General features: G+C 42.5%; 1 protein-coding gene across 1 annotated transcript; it reads right to left on the bottom strand.

Annotated features, from left to right (window-relative positions):
* Positions 1 to 5,185: 5,185 nt before the first annotated feature.
* On the bottom strand, positions 5,186 to 12,599 carry LOC120053320 (L-lactate dehydrogenase B-A chain). The gene is made up of 7 exons (XM_039000448.1): positions 12,471 to 12,599; positions 11,708 to 11,825; positions 11,299 to 11,472; positions 10,653 to 10,826; positions 8,330 to 8,447; positions 6,961 to 7,084; positions 5,186 to 6,765 (listed from the first exon to the last, which is right to left on the bottom strand). Exons 1-7 carry the CDS (start codon positions 12,597 to 12,599, stop codon positions 6,598 to 6,600), a joined length of 1,005 nt encoding a protein of 334 aa, XP_038856376.1. The 3' UTR covers positions 5,186 to 6,597.
* Between the last annotated feature and the right edge of the window lie 242 nt (positions 12,600 to 12,841).

Below are 12,841 nucleotides of genomic sequence, written 5' to 3'. Positions count from 1 at the left end.
GTCAAACTAACGATGTCTTCGGGGTCAACTAACAGGCATTCACACCGAGCGAGTAGGAAGTGTCACATTTTCTGGTCTCGTGCACCAGTGTACAGAGCGGTTAGAATACACCCCCGGGATCATTAGGAAGAACACACTGTAATCAGGTGAACACGGGTTATACATGCTGTGAAAGAGAGCGACCCGGCTCTACGTATTTGCTGACCTAGAGTTGACACACAGGGAACTTAATTTATACACATTGACGAAGTATATGGGGATGAAAAATGGCAAAGGTTATGTAGAAGGAAATTAAAGGCAATGAATATACTGTACTTATCACAAGAGCAGTAATAAAGGACTGTATAAATATCTGATCTCTGAACGTTTACAGGTTACAAGCTATACAGAGGCAACATGCATAATGCAACCACAAACTATTAAGAACAATATATACATGTCACACAACTCACTTTGGGCATGCAAACCATCCCACAAGTCCAGAGATATGAGTGAGTCCAGTTGTTGATGGGCAGAGACAGAGATGTTGCTCTGCCACTGCTTGAGGTAGACTGCATTGATTGGGTAAACTGTATAGTCAAGAGGATCGGCAGATGTCTGTCCCCCTAGTAACTTCTCCTAGCAACGGTCACACAGGTCAGTAGCCCCATTTGTACCTGGTTCTAACTTGCATAATTTGTCCTGACCTTGTTGACATTCTGATTGTCTACTCCTGTATAAAAATGTGGACACAATCAAAGGACATATTGTGATGAGAACATCCTGCCCACCTTTCCGAGGTAGTTAAGACACATTATGTCTGGATATCTTGGTAGTGTAGACTGATCTACACAGAGAAAGAATTTATATCCTCATTATTCCGCCCCCTAATTATTGACAGGTGGCACCATTGACTGATTACATCAATATGTTTTACAATAAATACATATTATTTCGAAAGAATAGCTGTGAAATAATTTGCGTAATGGAAAGGACCAGAATCTGGTCACGATGCAGACACGGTGGATGGATAAGACACATTTTAATACCATGTGTAGACATATTTATGGAAATGTGGGCACAATCCGAATGTAGACAAGATCAGGACAAAGGACCCATGTTAGCACCAGGTACAAACAGGGCTAGAGAGTTTTCAAGGCAGGTTTATGGTACCCCCTAAACTGAGTGGGCAGCTCATTATAGTGAGGTGCTGAAAACAGTCACCAACCTTCAGGGAATTCGTAACATGCTCTATGTTTTCTATGTAATGAAACTCGTGTGTTCAGAGAGGTCGAAACGTCACATCTTAGTGCCTTTCCATGACGCAGGGAAGAGTTGGTCCGGAAGAGAGAAAAACGTATTTGTAAACTTTTAACTCTGAATCAGATATTTCGACCCTGTGGATGAACTTTGTGTCTGGAGTGATGACAGTTTGAACAGCACCTCGCTGTTACGCACGAGGTGCGAAGGAATGTCCTCATATAATACCCAGTTCATGACTAAATGGGGACCAGGGACAGTCAAGACAGTTAATAAGAAGCCATCGACTTGTTATACAGTCGTGGCCAAAAGTTTTGAGAATGACAAATATTAATTTCCACAAAGTTTGCTGCTTCAGTGTCTTTAGATATTTGTCAGATGTTACTATGGAATACTGAAGTATAATTACAAGCATTTCATAAGTGTCAAAGGCTTTTATTGACAATTACATGAAGTTGATGCAAAGAGTAAATATTTGCAGTGTTGACCCTTCTTTTTCAAGACCTCTGCAATCCGCCCTGGCATGCTGTCAATTAACTTCTGGGCCACACCCTGACTGATGGCAGCCCATTCTTGCATAATCAATGCTTGGAGTTTGTCAGAATTTGTGGGTTTTTGTTTGTCCACACGCCTCTTGAGGATTGACCACAAGTTCTCAATGGGATTAAGGTCTGGGGAGTTTCCTGGCCATGGACCCAAAATATCGATGTTTTGTTCCCCGAGCCACTTAGTTATCACTTTTGCCTTATGGCAAGGTGCTCCATCATGCTGGAAAAGGCATTGTTCATCACCAAACTGTTCCTGGATGGTTGGGGGAAGTTGCTCTCAGAGGATGTGTTGGTACCATTCTTTATTCATGTCTGTGTTCTTAGGCAAAGTTGTGAGTGAGCCCACTCCCTTGGCTGAGAAGCAACCCCACACATGAATGGTCTCAGGATGCTTTACTGTTGGCATGACACAGGACTGATGGTAGCGCTCACCTTGTCTTCTCCGGACAAGCTTTTTTCCGGATGCCCCAAACAATCGATTCATCAGAGAAAATGATTTTACCCCAGTCCTCAGCAGTCCAATCCCTGTACCTTTTGCAGAATATTAGTCTGTCCCTAATGTTTTTCCTGGAGAGAAGTGGCTTCTTTGCTGCCCTTCTTGACACCAGGCCATCCTCCAAAAGTCTTCGCCTCATTGTGCGTGCAGATGCACTCACACCTGCCTGCTGCCATTCCTGAGCAAGCTCTTTACTGGTGGTGCCCCGATCCCACAGCTGAATCAACTTTAGGAGACGGTCCTAGCGCTTGGACTTTCTTGGGCACCCTGAAGCCTTATTCACAACAATTGAACCGCTCTCCTTGAAGTTCTTGATGATCCGATAAATGGTTGATTTAGGTGCAATCTTACTGGCAGCAATATCCTTGCCTGTGAAGACCTTTTTGTGCAAAGCAATGATGATGGCACGTGTTTCCTTGCAGGTAACCATGGTTGACAGAGGAAGAACAATTATTCCAAGCACCACCCTCCTTTTGAAGCTTCCAGTCTGTTATTCGAACTCAATCAGCATGACAGAGTGATCTCCAGCCTTGTCCTCGTCAACACTCACACCTGTGTTAATGAGAGAATCACTGACATGATGTCAGCTGGTCCTTTTGTGGCAGGGCTGAAATGCAGTGGAAATGTTTTTTGGGGATTCAGTTCATTTGCATGGCAAAGAGGGACTTTGCAATTAATTGCAATTCATCTGATCACTCTTCATAACATTCTGGAGTATATGCAAATTGCCATCATACAAACTGAGGCAGCAGACTTTGTGAAAATTAATATTTGTGTCATTCTCAAACCTTTTGGCCACGACTGTAGATGCAAATACCATATTTAGTAGCGAGCAACTGAAGACATCCTATAGAAATTAAAGTAAGTAAACTATTTGCCTAAATATAGGGATAATGATGTGCTTTGATATACTGTATCGGAGAACTCTTCTAGGCTTAATGCATTATTGAATGTTCTTTTCATTAATAACCGGTGGTTGAAAGAGTAACAATGGCATGATTATTCTAATTCTCATTTTGTAGGAACATGGTACCCTTTTACGCATGTATATTGGTTTGCTATGGTGCTTTTACAGTAGCATAAAAATATTTTCCTCAAAATACTTAATGATATAAAGACGACATGTTATTGTTAGTTTTCAGACCTCAATGACACATTTGCTCGCGCTACTCTTGGTTACGTTAATGTCTCATCCTTGGAGCGCGCCCCAGGTAACCACATTTTACGCGCATCCTACAGACCGCTCAAAACTAGAATTTGGGTTGATTAAAAGTGCATTGAATAGAAGTTACAATAACATCTATTGCCTGTACTTGGTTTCAGCTGAGAAACTGGACTCCTTGGGCGATAATGTACTTAAAAGGCGCGCGTAAGAAAGATCTTTCTCTTTTTATGCATAAAGTTGTGTAACGTCTACGGTTGTCTTTATCGTTAAGCAATACAATTATGTGTGCATTTGTTCCATATGTGAATATTTAATTAGTATGTAGTGGCCTTGTGGTTAGAGTGTCCGCCCTGCGATTGGAAGGTTGGGAGTTCGATCCCTTTGCCAAGTCATACCAAAGACTCTAAAAGTGGGACCCAATGCCTCTCTGCTTGGCACTCAGCATTAACGAGAAAGATTGCTGGTTAGGCCCTGCGATAGACTGGCGTCCTCTTCAGGGTCAAGCTGCCTCGCGCTACAGGAGATGAGCCGTTCCGGCTCGTTTGTGCAAGGCTACTTACATGTAATTACATTATTGTTGCCAAAGTTACAGAAATTAAAGGGATTTTGATAACTATGTGTAAAGAGTGGTCCACCAGTTGTATGAAAGGTTTAGCAAAAGTTTAAAAGGACAGTCTATGTATTTGTTAGAGCGAGGACACTATCGTTTCATATCAGAGGGCAGAAAAGAGGACGCTTTACAATTAGGTGAGCAATGAGCATAATTCTCTCTCCGTTGTAGCTTCCTCCATAGCACATTTGTCCCATAATTTCAAATCAGATGAATATGTGTGGATTGTATGTGTCTCTATACATTATATTGCTCGATATGAGTCGTGTGTGTGTTGTCTCTTCAGGGACCCGCAGTGAAAACACAGATTGGTCTCCTGTTGCATCAGCTCTCCTAAAACTTCTGTCAAACATTTGTTTTCTTTCCGGTCAGGGAAACTCAGATCTATATTTTCAAGACCAACCAATGTGGAAAACCAACTATGTGGAACGATGATTTGTTAATGTGAGCGTCTTTATATGTTCCGTTGATGCGTCTAATACCAATTAGTTATTTTTTGAGCTCATTGAATAAAATTATATTCCATAACTTGCAGCAAATGTCAATTATTAAAAGAAATCATGTAATATAGAAATATTTGGTGGTCCAATTGTATTGACAGTCTTCTGCTGGACTAATTTTTAAAAGGGGTTTCCCCTCAAAGTCAACACTGATAGGTGATTAGAATAAAAAAACATGTCTGTCCTCGGGCTACTTACAGTAACTCTAGTGAAACAGGACTGTCACGCCACCATAATTAACAGCAGTAACACCACTTCACCATGGTCACACGATGTTTACATTCTCCTCACTGTGAGAGGTTGCCCCATCACACTGATGTGGGATGACATGACAGACACGTTCCTACTGGTCAGACTGAGGGCACACGCCATGGTGTGTTGTTAGGACAAGTACTGTGAGACTCCAGTACATACTGCAATGTTTGACACCCTAGAGCTCAATCTGAGCATGAATGGGAAAAAAACTGTTGCTGTACATAGTATATTGTGTTTGTACATGGATGTATGAAATTATCATGAAAATACAGAAATGATGCTTCTAAATCTGAACCAAATAAATTGTTGATTAATAATGGTTTCAATCATTCTGAAAACAAAGATTGAGGACTTTATTCATTCCAACACCAATAAACACTTTTATTTTACACATCCAACATGATTAATAACCCTTCAATTTAAAAAGGGAAAAATGACTGAAGCATTTGCTGACATCTGAATGATACATGGTTTTTATATAGCCTAGCACTTTTCACGGTTTTTATATAGCGCTTTTTCAGGGAAACAAAGACGCTTCCATCTGCACCTTTTCCAGTTAAGCAGCCACGTGCAAAGTAACCCTAACACCTAATGCTCTTGACAATGAGACCAAACACCCAGATGCCAGGAAAGCTATGAAGATTACAAGTGTGAAAGATAACAGCAGTGACACTGTGAAAGTGTATTTTTGGAACCGGTGTCATTTAACAGTGTGGCTCAGTTGTTAAAGGGCAACTGCACTTCCTGATTATCTCTCGTTTTAGATTTGGTTCATTAGAAATGCTAGCAGCCATGACTGAATTGAAACTTGAGTTGGTTTCGGGGTCTGGTATGATGTGGGTGTCTTGTGTGTTTGCAGGTGGGAAGAGTTAGTCAAATTATTTAGCCAATTAGCTTCAGCCAGCTGGTGTGCGACTATGGCAAAATTGGTTTCTCTTTGGATAGCCTATCTCCGGGGCTAGTTATGGACTGTCAACAAATTACAATGTAAAAGACAATATTTTCACGTTGAACACCTTTTAGTTTTCTCATCAAATGCATTCAATATTTGTATATACATTTATTTCAATTATAATTAGTTTGAGGTTTTTAAGTCATTGACATTTTTAGCTATTGGAATTAACATATTGGCCCATGTACATTGTGTCATTTACTGATGGTCCCTAACTAGCCCAATATGGATATCCAAAGTAAACCCAAATTTACCATAGGCAGTAAGATTGGATCATTTGCAGCTTCACCTCCCAAATTGATGATTAATTGAGTGCTGCCAGCTGTGGGCAGGAATGAAACAAACCTAACCTTCATTTACGTTGTGATGCAGTCACGACCACAAGTCTCACAACATTTTGGATGAGACTGACTTTATGACCAAAAATTATCCCATTTACACTTTGTAGTAAATTTGCCACATAGGCGGTTTTATAAATGAGAAGTTGTTTTATAGGGGCAGTTGCTCTTTAAGAGCGAGGCTAGCAATGCAAAAGCTGTGGGTTTAATTCCCACACGGATCAAAAACACATATTAGAACTATATGCACTCACTGTACTGTAAGTCGCTTTAAATAAAAGCGTCCGTCTGCTAAGTGGCATATGTTGAGTAATAGGTGATAAGGAGAGTTGGGGCTATGTCCCAATTATCTCTCCTTTCTCCCAAAGTGTGCACTTGATTTTAGATTTGTGGGAAGTAGTGAACGAATGCACACGAGGAGAAAGGAGATATTATTGGGACACATCCTAGGGGTTGAGTGGAATGTGGCGCCCCTTGGTGTTCTGTTAGTGTCGCTACACATCAGTCAGGTCCTTCTGGATGTCCCACAGTGTGTCAGCGCTCTGTTTTATTTGGCCGATCTCGTCGTCCGTCAGGGTCATGTTGATCACGCTGGCCACGCCCCCAGCATTCAGCACGCACGGCAGGCTCAAGTACACCTCGTCATCGATCCCGTACATGCCCTGTCGAGCAACGGCATCATCTTGAGTTTTGTGCAAAGGTGTCTATATGTCTGTTTTTTTATCGGTTACATATCTGTTGTGTAAGCATTTACATACAACAGACTGTGCGGTCAGGGAATAACCGCACACCTTCAGTGGTGTGAGAAGGCCAAGTGTGCGTGTGCATACAGTACGTGTATGGAGTGTGTCTCTCACCTTCACCATGGTGGAGACAGGGTGGATCCTGTTCATGTTCCTGATGAGGCTCTCAGTGAGGTCAGCTACACTCAGGCCAATGGCCCAGTTAGTATAGCCCTTCAACTTGATCACCTCATAGGCACTGGAACACACAATTACACTTTTTATTTTATTTTAGTAGCCTTGAGGTTTGAGAAGCGGGCCAGTAACCAGACGATTGCCAGTTTGAATCCCAGGGCTGACAGGGAATAAACTTGTGGAAGTGATCAGGCTGCAGTTGTGCCCTTGGGCTCAATATATCCAGGACTCCATTACAGTGAGAGTCAAACTACATGTATGAGGATGACTCAAATACACTCTTAGAAAAAAAGTGTTCCTAAAGGGTTCTTCGGCTGTCCCCATAGGATATTTTTTGGGGGTTCCAGGTAAAATTCCATGTAGAACCCTCTGTGGAAAGGGTTATACATGGAACCCAAAACAGTTCTTCTTGGTGCCAAAAAGGTTTTACCTGGAACAAACAAGGGTTCTTTCAAAGGGTTCTCCTATGGAAGCGTTCCCCAAACTTGGTTCTGCAGACCCCAAGAGGTGTATGTTTTGGTTTTTGCCCTACCACTACACAGCTGATTCAAATAATGAACTCATCATCAAGCTTTGATTATTTGAATCAGCTGTGTAGTACTAGGGCAAAAACCAAAACGTGCACCCCTTGTTGTCCCCAGGACCGAGTTTGGGAAACCATGTCCTGATGACTCCTGGCTGTCCCCAGTCCACCTGGTCGTGCTGCTGCTCCAGTTTCAATTGTTCTGCCTGCGGCTATGGAACCCTGACCCGTTTACCGGATGTGACACCTTGTCCCAGACCTGCTGTTTTCGATTCTCCCTCACCTGCTGTCTCGAACCTCTGAATGCTCGGCTATGAAAAGCCAACTGACATTTACTCTTGAGGTGCTGACCTGTTGCACCTTCTACAACCACTGTGAATATTATTTGACCCTGCTGGTCATCTATGAACATCTTGAAGAACAATCTGGCCTTAATGGCCATGTACTCTAATAATCTCCATCCGGCACAGCCAGAAGAGGACTGGCCACCCTTCAGAGCCTCTGGTTCCTGTATAGGATTGTTGCTAGGTTACTGCCTTTCTAGGGAGTTTGTCCTAGCCACTGTGCATTGCTTGCTCTCTGGGGTTTTAGGCTGGGTTTCTGTAAAAACACTTTGTGACATCTGCTGATGTAAAAAGGGCTTTATAAATAGATTTGATTTGTCCTATGGGGACAGCCGAAGAACCCTTTCAGGTTCTAGATGACACCTTTTTTCCCCCTTAAGAGTCTATACAACAAAAGTAATAGAGGTAATAGTTTGTGTTGGTACGGTGCTGTGTACATTACCTGTCAACCACCTGTTTGTGAGTCTCCTTCCAGTTCTCCTGGTCAGCATCAGTACCGATGTCAGGGTTCAGTGTCTGCAGGTTAACGCCTGCTACGTTAGTGCCGCTCCACACAGGGACTGGAACACACACACACACACACACTTAACCTTATTACCTGTTATCTCCTTAAAGGCCCAGTACAGTCAAAAAAACGTGATCCTGTGTTTTATATATATTTCCACACTGAGGTTGTAATAATACTGTGAAATTGTGAAAATTATGATAATGCCCTTTTAGTGTAAGAGATGTTTGAAAAGACCGGCTGAAATTTTTGCCTGTTTTGGTGGAAGTGAGTTTTGGCCTACCTAGTGACATCACCAGGCGGTAAATTAGTTAATAGACCAGTAAGAAACCTCTGTCCATAACAGCTAGTTCTCCCCTCCCACTCCCAGACAGTCCAAGCAAAATTATTGCTAAGAAGCTATTTTGGACCATTTTAATTAAAAACAATTACAGTAAGGTACTTAATTGTTACCCAGAAATTATTTGATATTGATATAAAAATTGCTGCATTGGACCTGTAGGGTCCAGACAGCCCAGACTAACAGATCTCTGTCCCTCACCTTTATCACAGTGACCCTCAAGAATGGGGTCGCTGCTACTTATAGTCGAAGAATTCAGTAGCACATTTGAATGGAATACACACGTTTTCAGACTTCCTGAGTGTGTATTCTTTAAGACTTTTTGGTTACTACATGATTCCATATGTGTTATTTGATACTTTTGATGTCTTCACTATTGTATGTAGAAAATAGTAAAAATAAAGGAAAACCTTGGAATGAGTAGGTGTCCAAACCTTTGACTGGTACTGTACGTACGTATGTGTTTATGGTTAATAATTAGGACAAATGTACATATTATATATTTGAGATTCTTCAAAGTAGCCCACCTTTGCCTTGATGAGAGCTTAGCACACTCTTGGCATTCTCTCAACCAGCTTCATGAGGTAGTCACCTGGAATGCATTTCAATTAACAGATGTGTCTTAAATTAATTTGTGGAATTTCTTTCCTTAATGCGTTTGAGCCAATCAGTTGTGTTGTGACAAGGTCGGGTGGTATACAGAAGATGATCTTTGACCAAATATGGCTAAGTCCATATTATGGCAAGAACAGCTCAAATAAGCAAACAGAAACGACAGTCCATTACTTTAAACATGAAGGTCAGTCAATCCGGAAAGTGCCAAGTTTCTTCAAGTGCAGTCGCAAAAACCATTAAGCGCTATGATGAAACTGCCTCTAATGAGGACCGCCACAGGAAAGGAAGACCCAGAGTTACCTCTGCTGCAGAGGACAAGTTCATTAGAGTTACCAGCCTCAGAAATTGCAGCCCAAATAAATGCTTCACAGAGTTCAAGTAACATACACATCTCAATATCAACTGTTCAGTGGAGACTGCGTGAATCAGGCCTTCATGGTCGAATTGCTACAAAGAAACCACTACTAAAGGACACCAATAATAAGAAGACTTGCTTGGGCCAATAAACAGGTGCAACGGACATTAGACTGGTGGAAATCTGTCCTTTGGTCTGATGAGTCCAAATTTGAGATTTTTGGTTCCAAACGCTGTGTCTTTGTGAGACGCTGAGTAGGTGAATGGATGATCTCCGCATGTGTGGTTCCCACCGTGAAGCATTGAGGAGGAGGTGTGGTGGGGTGGGGGTGCGTTGCTGGTGACACTGTCAGTGATTTATTTAGAATTCAAGGCACACTTAACCAGCATGGCTACCACAGCATTCTGCAGTGATACGCCATTCCATCTGGTTTGCACTTAGTGGGACTGTCATTTGTTTTTTAACAGGACAATGACCCAACACACATCCAGGCTGTGTAAGGGCTATTTGACCAAGAAGGAGAGTGATGGAGTGCTGCATCAGATGACCTGGCCTCCAATCACCAGACCTAAACCCAATTAAGATGGTTTGGGATGAGTTGGACTGCAGAGTGAAGGAAAAGTAGCCAACAAGTGCTCTGCATATGTGGGAACTCCAAGACTGTTGGAAAAGCATTCCAGTTGAAGCTGGTTGAGAGAATGCCAAGAGTGTGCAAAGGGTGGCTACTTTGAAGAATCTAAAATCTGATTTGTTTAACACTTTTTTGATTTCATGTGTTATTTCATAGTTTTGATGTCTTCACTATTATTCTACAATGTAGAAAATAGTAAAAATAAAGAAAATCCCTTGAATGAGTAGGTGTGTCAACTTTTGACTGGTACTGTACGTATGCACACACACACACACACACACACACACACACACACACACACACACACACACACACTCACCACTGGTGTCTCCGTGTTCTCCCAGGATCCATCCGTTAAAGCTGGTAGCATGGATGCCCAGTTTGTCGGCCATCAGGTAACGGAAACGGGCAGAGTCCAGGTTGGTGCCGCTGCCGATGACACGGTGCTTGGGAAGGCCGCTCAACTTCCAGGTCACGTAGGTCAGCACATCAACTACAGCCAGGGAGAGATTTCTGGGGTTAGACTTCCATAACAAGGTGTTTGAAGAACACTACTGTATCTGGTGTGTGAGTTTGTATCTGTGTTAGTGTGTATCTATGTGTGTGTAGCTGGGATGTGTAAGCGTTTGCATTCAAGTGTGTGTAGGTACTACAGTATATGTGAGTGTCTGCAGAGCCATATATTTATATATCTAAATTAATGGCTCTGAGTCTATGGTGTCTGTGTGTGAGAGTGTACTTGGTGTGTGTTTATTTAGGTGTGTATGTACCAGTGGAGGCTGGTGGGAGGAGCTATAGGAGGACGGGCTCATTGTAATGGCTGGAATGGAATGGAGTCAAACATGGTTTCCATATGTTTGATACCGTTCCATTAATTCCATTCCAGCCATTACAATGAGCCCGTCCTCCTATAGCTCCTCCTACCAGCCTCCACTGGTATATACAGTATGCATATGTGAGTGTACCTGGGTTGGAGACCACGATGATGATGCACTTGGGGGAGTGTTTTATGATCTGAGGGATGATGTGTTTGAAGATGTTGACGTTCCTCTGAACCAGGTTCAACCTGCTCTCTCCCTCCTGCTGACGAACGCCCGCTGTTACCACGACGATACGAGAGTTCGCCGTCACAGAGTAGTCTGACCGTGGAAGAATATCAAATCAATGAGTACTGTATATCATTTGTGTCTAATATTATTTTCAATCATTTGTCATATCATTAATAGAATAGTGCATTCATACATTTCCCTTTCACCCTTTTCCCATCTCCCTTTCATACACTTCCCCTCTCAGTGAGAGTACTTAATTTAACACAGACGGTGTCCATCTTGGTTTTCTGGTTTCCTGGTGCACAATTGCACTACACACTCTCACCTTTGCTGGCGACTATCTTGGGCGTTTTGAGGAAGAGGCTGCCATGCTGCAGATCCATCATTTCTCCCTTCAACTTGTCCTCCATCACATCCACCAAGGCCAGCTCATCAGCCAGCTCCTGAAGAGAAAGAGAAAAAGGGGGGGGGGGGGGGGGGGGGGGTAAGATGTGATAAATGTACAATGACTGTGCAGTTATTCTTTCCACCTTGACTTCACCATGATGGGCATTTGAGGAATAAAACTATATTTCAAACCATTGACCCGTAATGTCTTTGCATGACATCAAAAATAAGTTACTCCTAACTCATTGGCCACATTGCTGCAAGCTATCATCCCGAGAAAGAATTATGTTGGTAACACTGCCTAGGAATAATACTCTCTTTAAAACAGATTATAAACACATTTATAATCCCTTCTGAGCTAATATCAGTCTAAGCAATGATAGTCAATTACACATATTCTGCATGTCTAAAAGCCTGTTTTATAGTTTAGCAATAAAGTATTGAACATTATAATAACACTGTAATGAGGAGGGAATGGATGGACGTGTAATATTGAGAGAAGATCAGTAGGCAGAGAGTAAGCTTGCCCTGAGACATGACAGTAGACTCCTATGGCATCTAAGGAGTCTACAGCCATGTCTCAGGGCAAAGGGTAATCCAGTGTCAGTGCAATAGACTAAACACTATAATACTGTAGCACTAGGGGGTAAAGTAGGGGTAGTAATCTGACAGGAGTATAAACACAGCAGGTCTGGTCTTACCCTGAGCAGGATACTGACAGCACAGGCCATGCCCACCTGGCCGACCCCCACCACGGTCACCTTGTTCCTGGCGGGCTCAGGGGTCCCACTGAACAGGGGAGTGATGAGCTTCTGAAGGATAGAGGCCATGTTCAACGCTATGAAGAGAGAAAGGGGAAAGAGAGGTGGAGAAACAGAAGTGGTCTTTCACACGTCCAAAGATATACAACAAATGGTCATCTGTTTCCTTTCCTTTTCCTCTGTAGCTTTGTTGGTAGATCGTGACTCTTGCAACGCCAGGATAGTAGGTTCGATTCCTGGGACCAACCATACGTTAAAAAAATGTATGTATGCTAGGATGTAAGTCGCTTTGGATAAATGGCATACATTAT

This window comes from Salvelinus namaycush, chromosome 9 (genome assembly GCF_016432855.1).
Source record: "Salvelinus namaycush isolate Seneca chromosome 9, SaNama_1.0, whole genome shotgun sequence".
Classification (NCBI taxonomy): Eukaryota; Metazoa; Chordata; class Actinopteri; order Salmoniformes; family Salmonidae; genus Salvelinus; species Salvelinus namaycush.
Note: the sequence above shows the minus strand (reverse complement) of the source record. Positions and strands in the feature narration are given on the sequence as shown.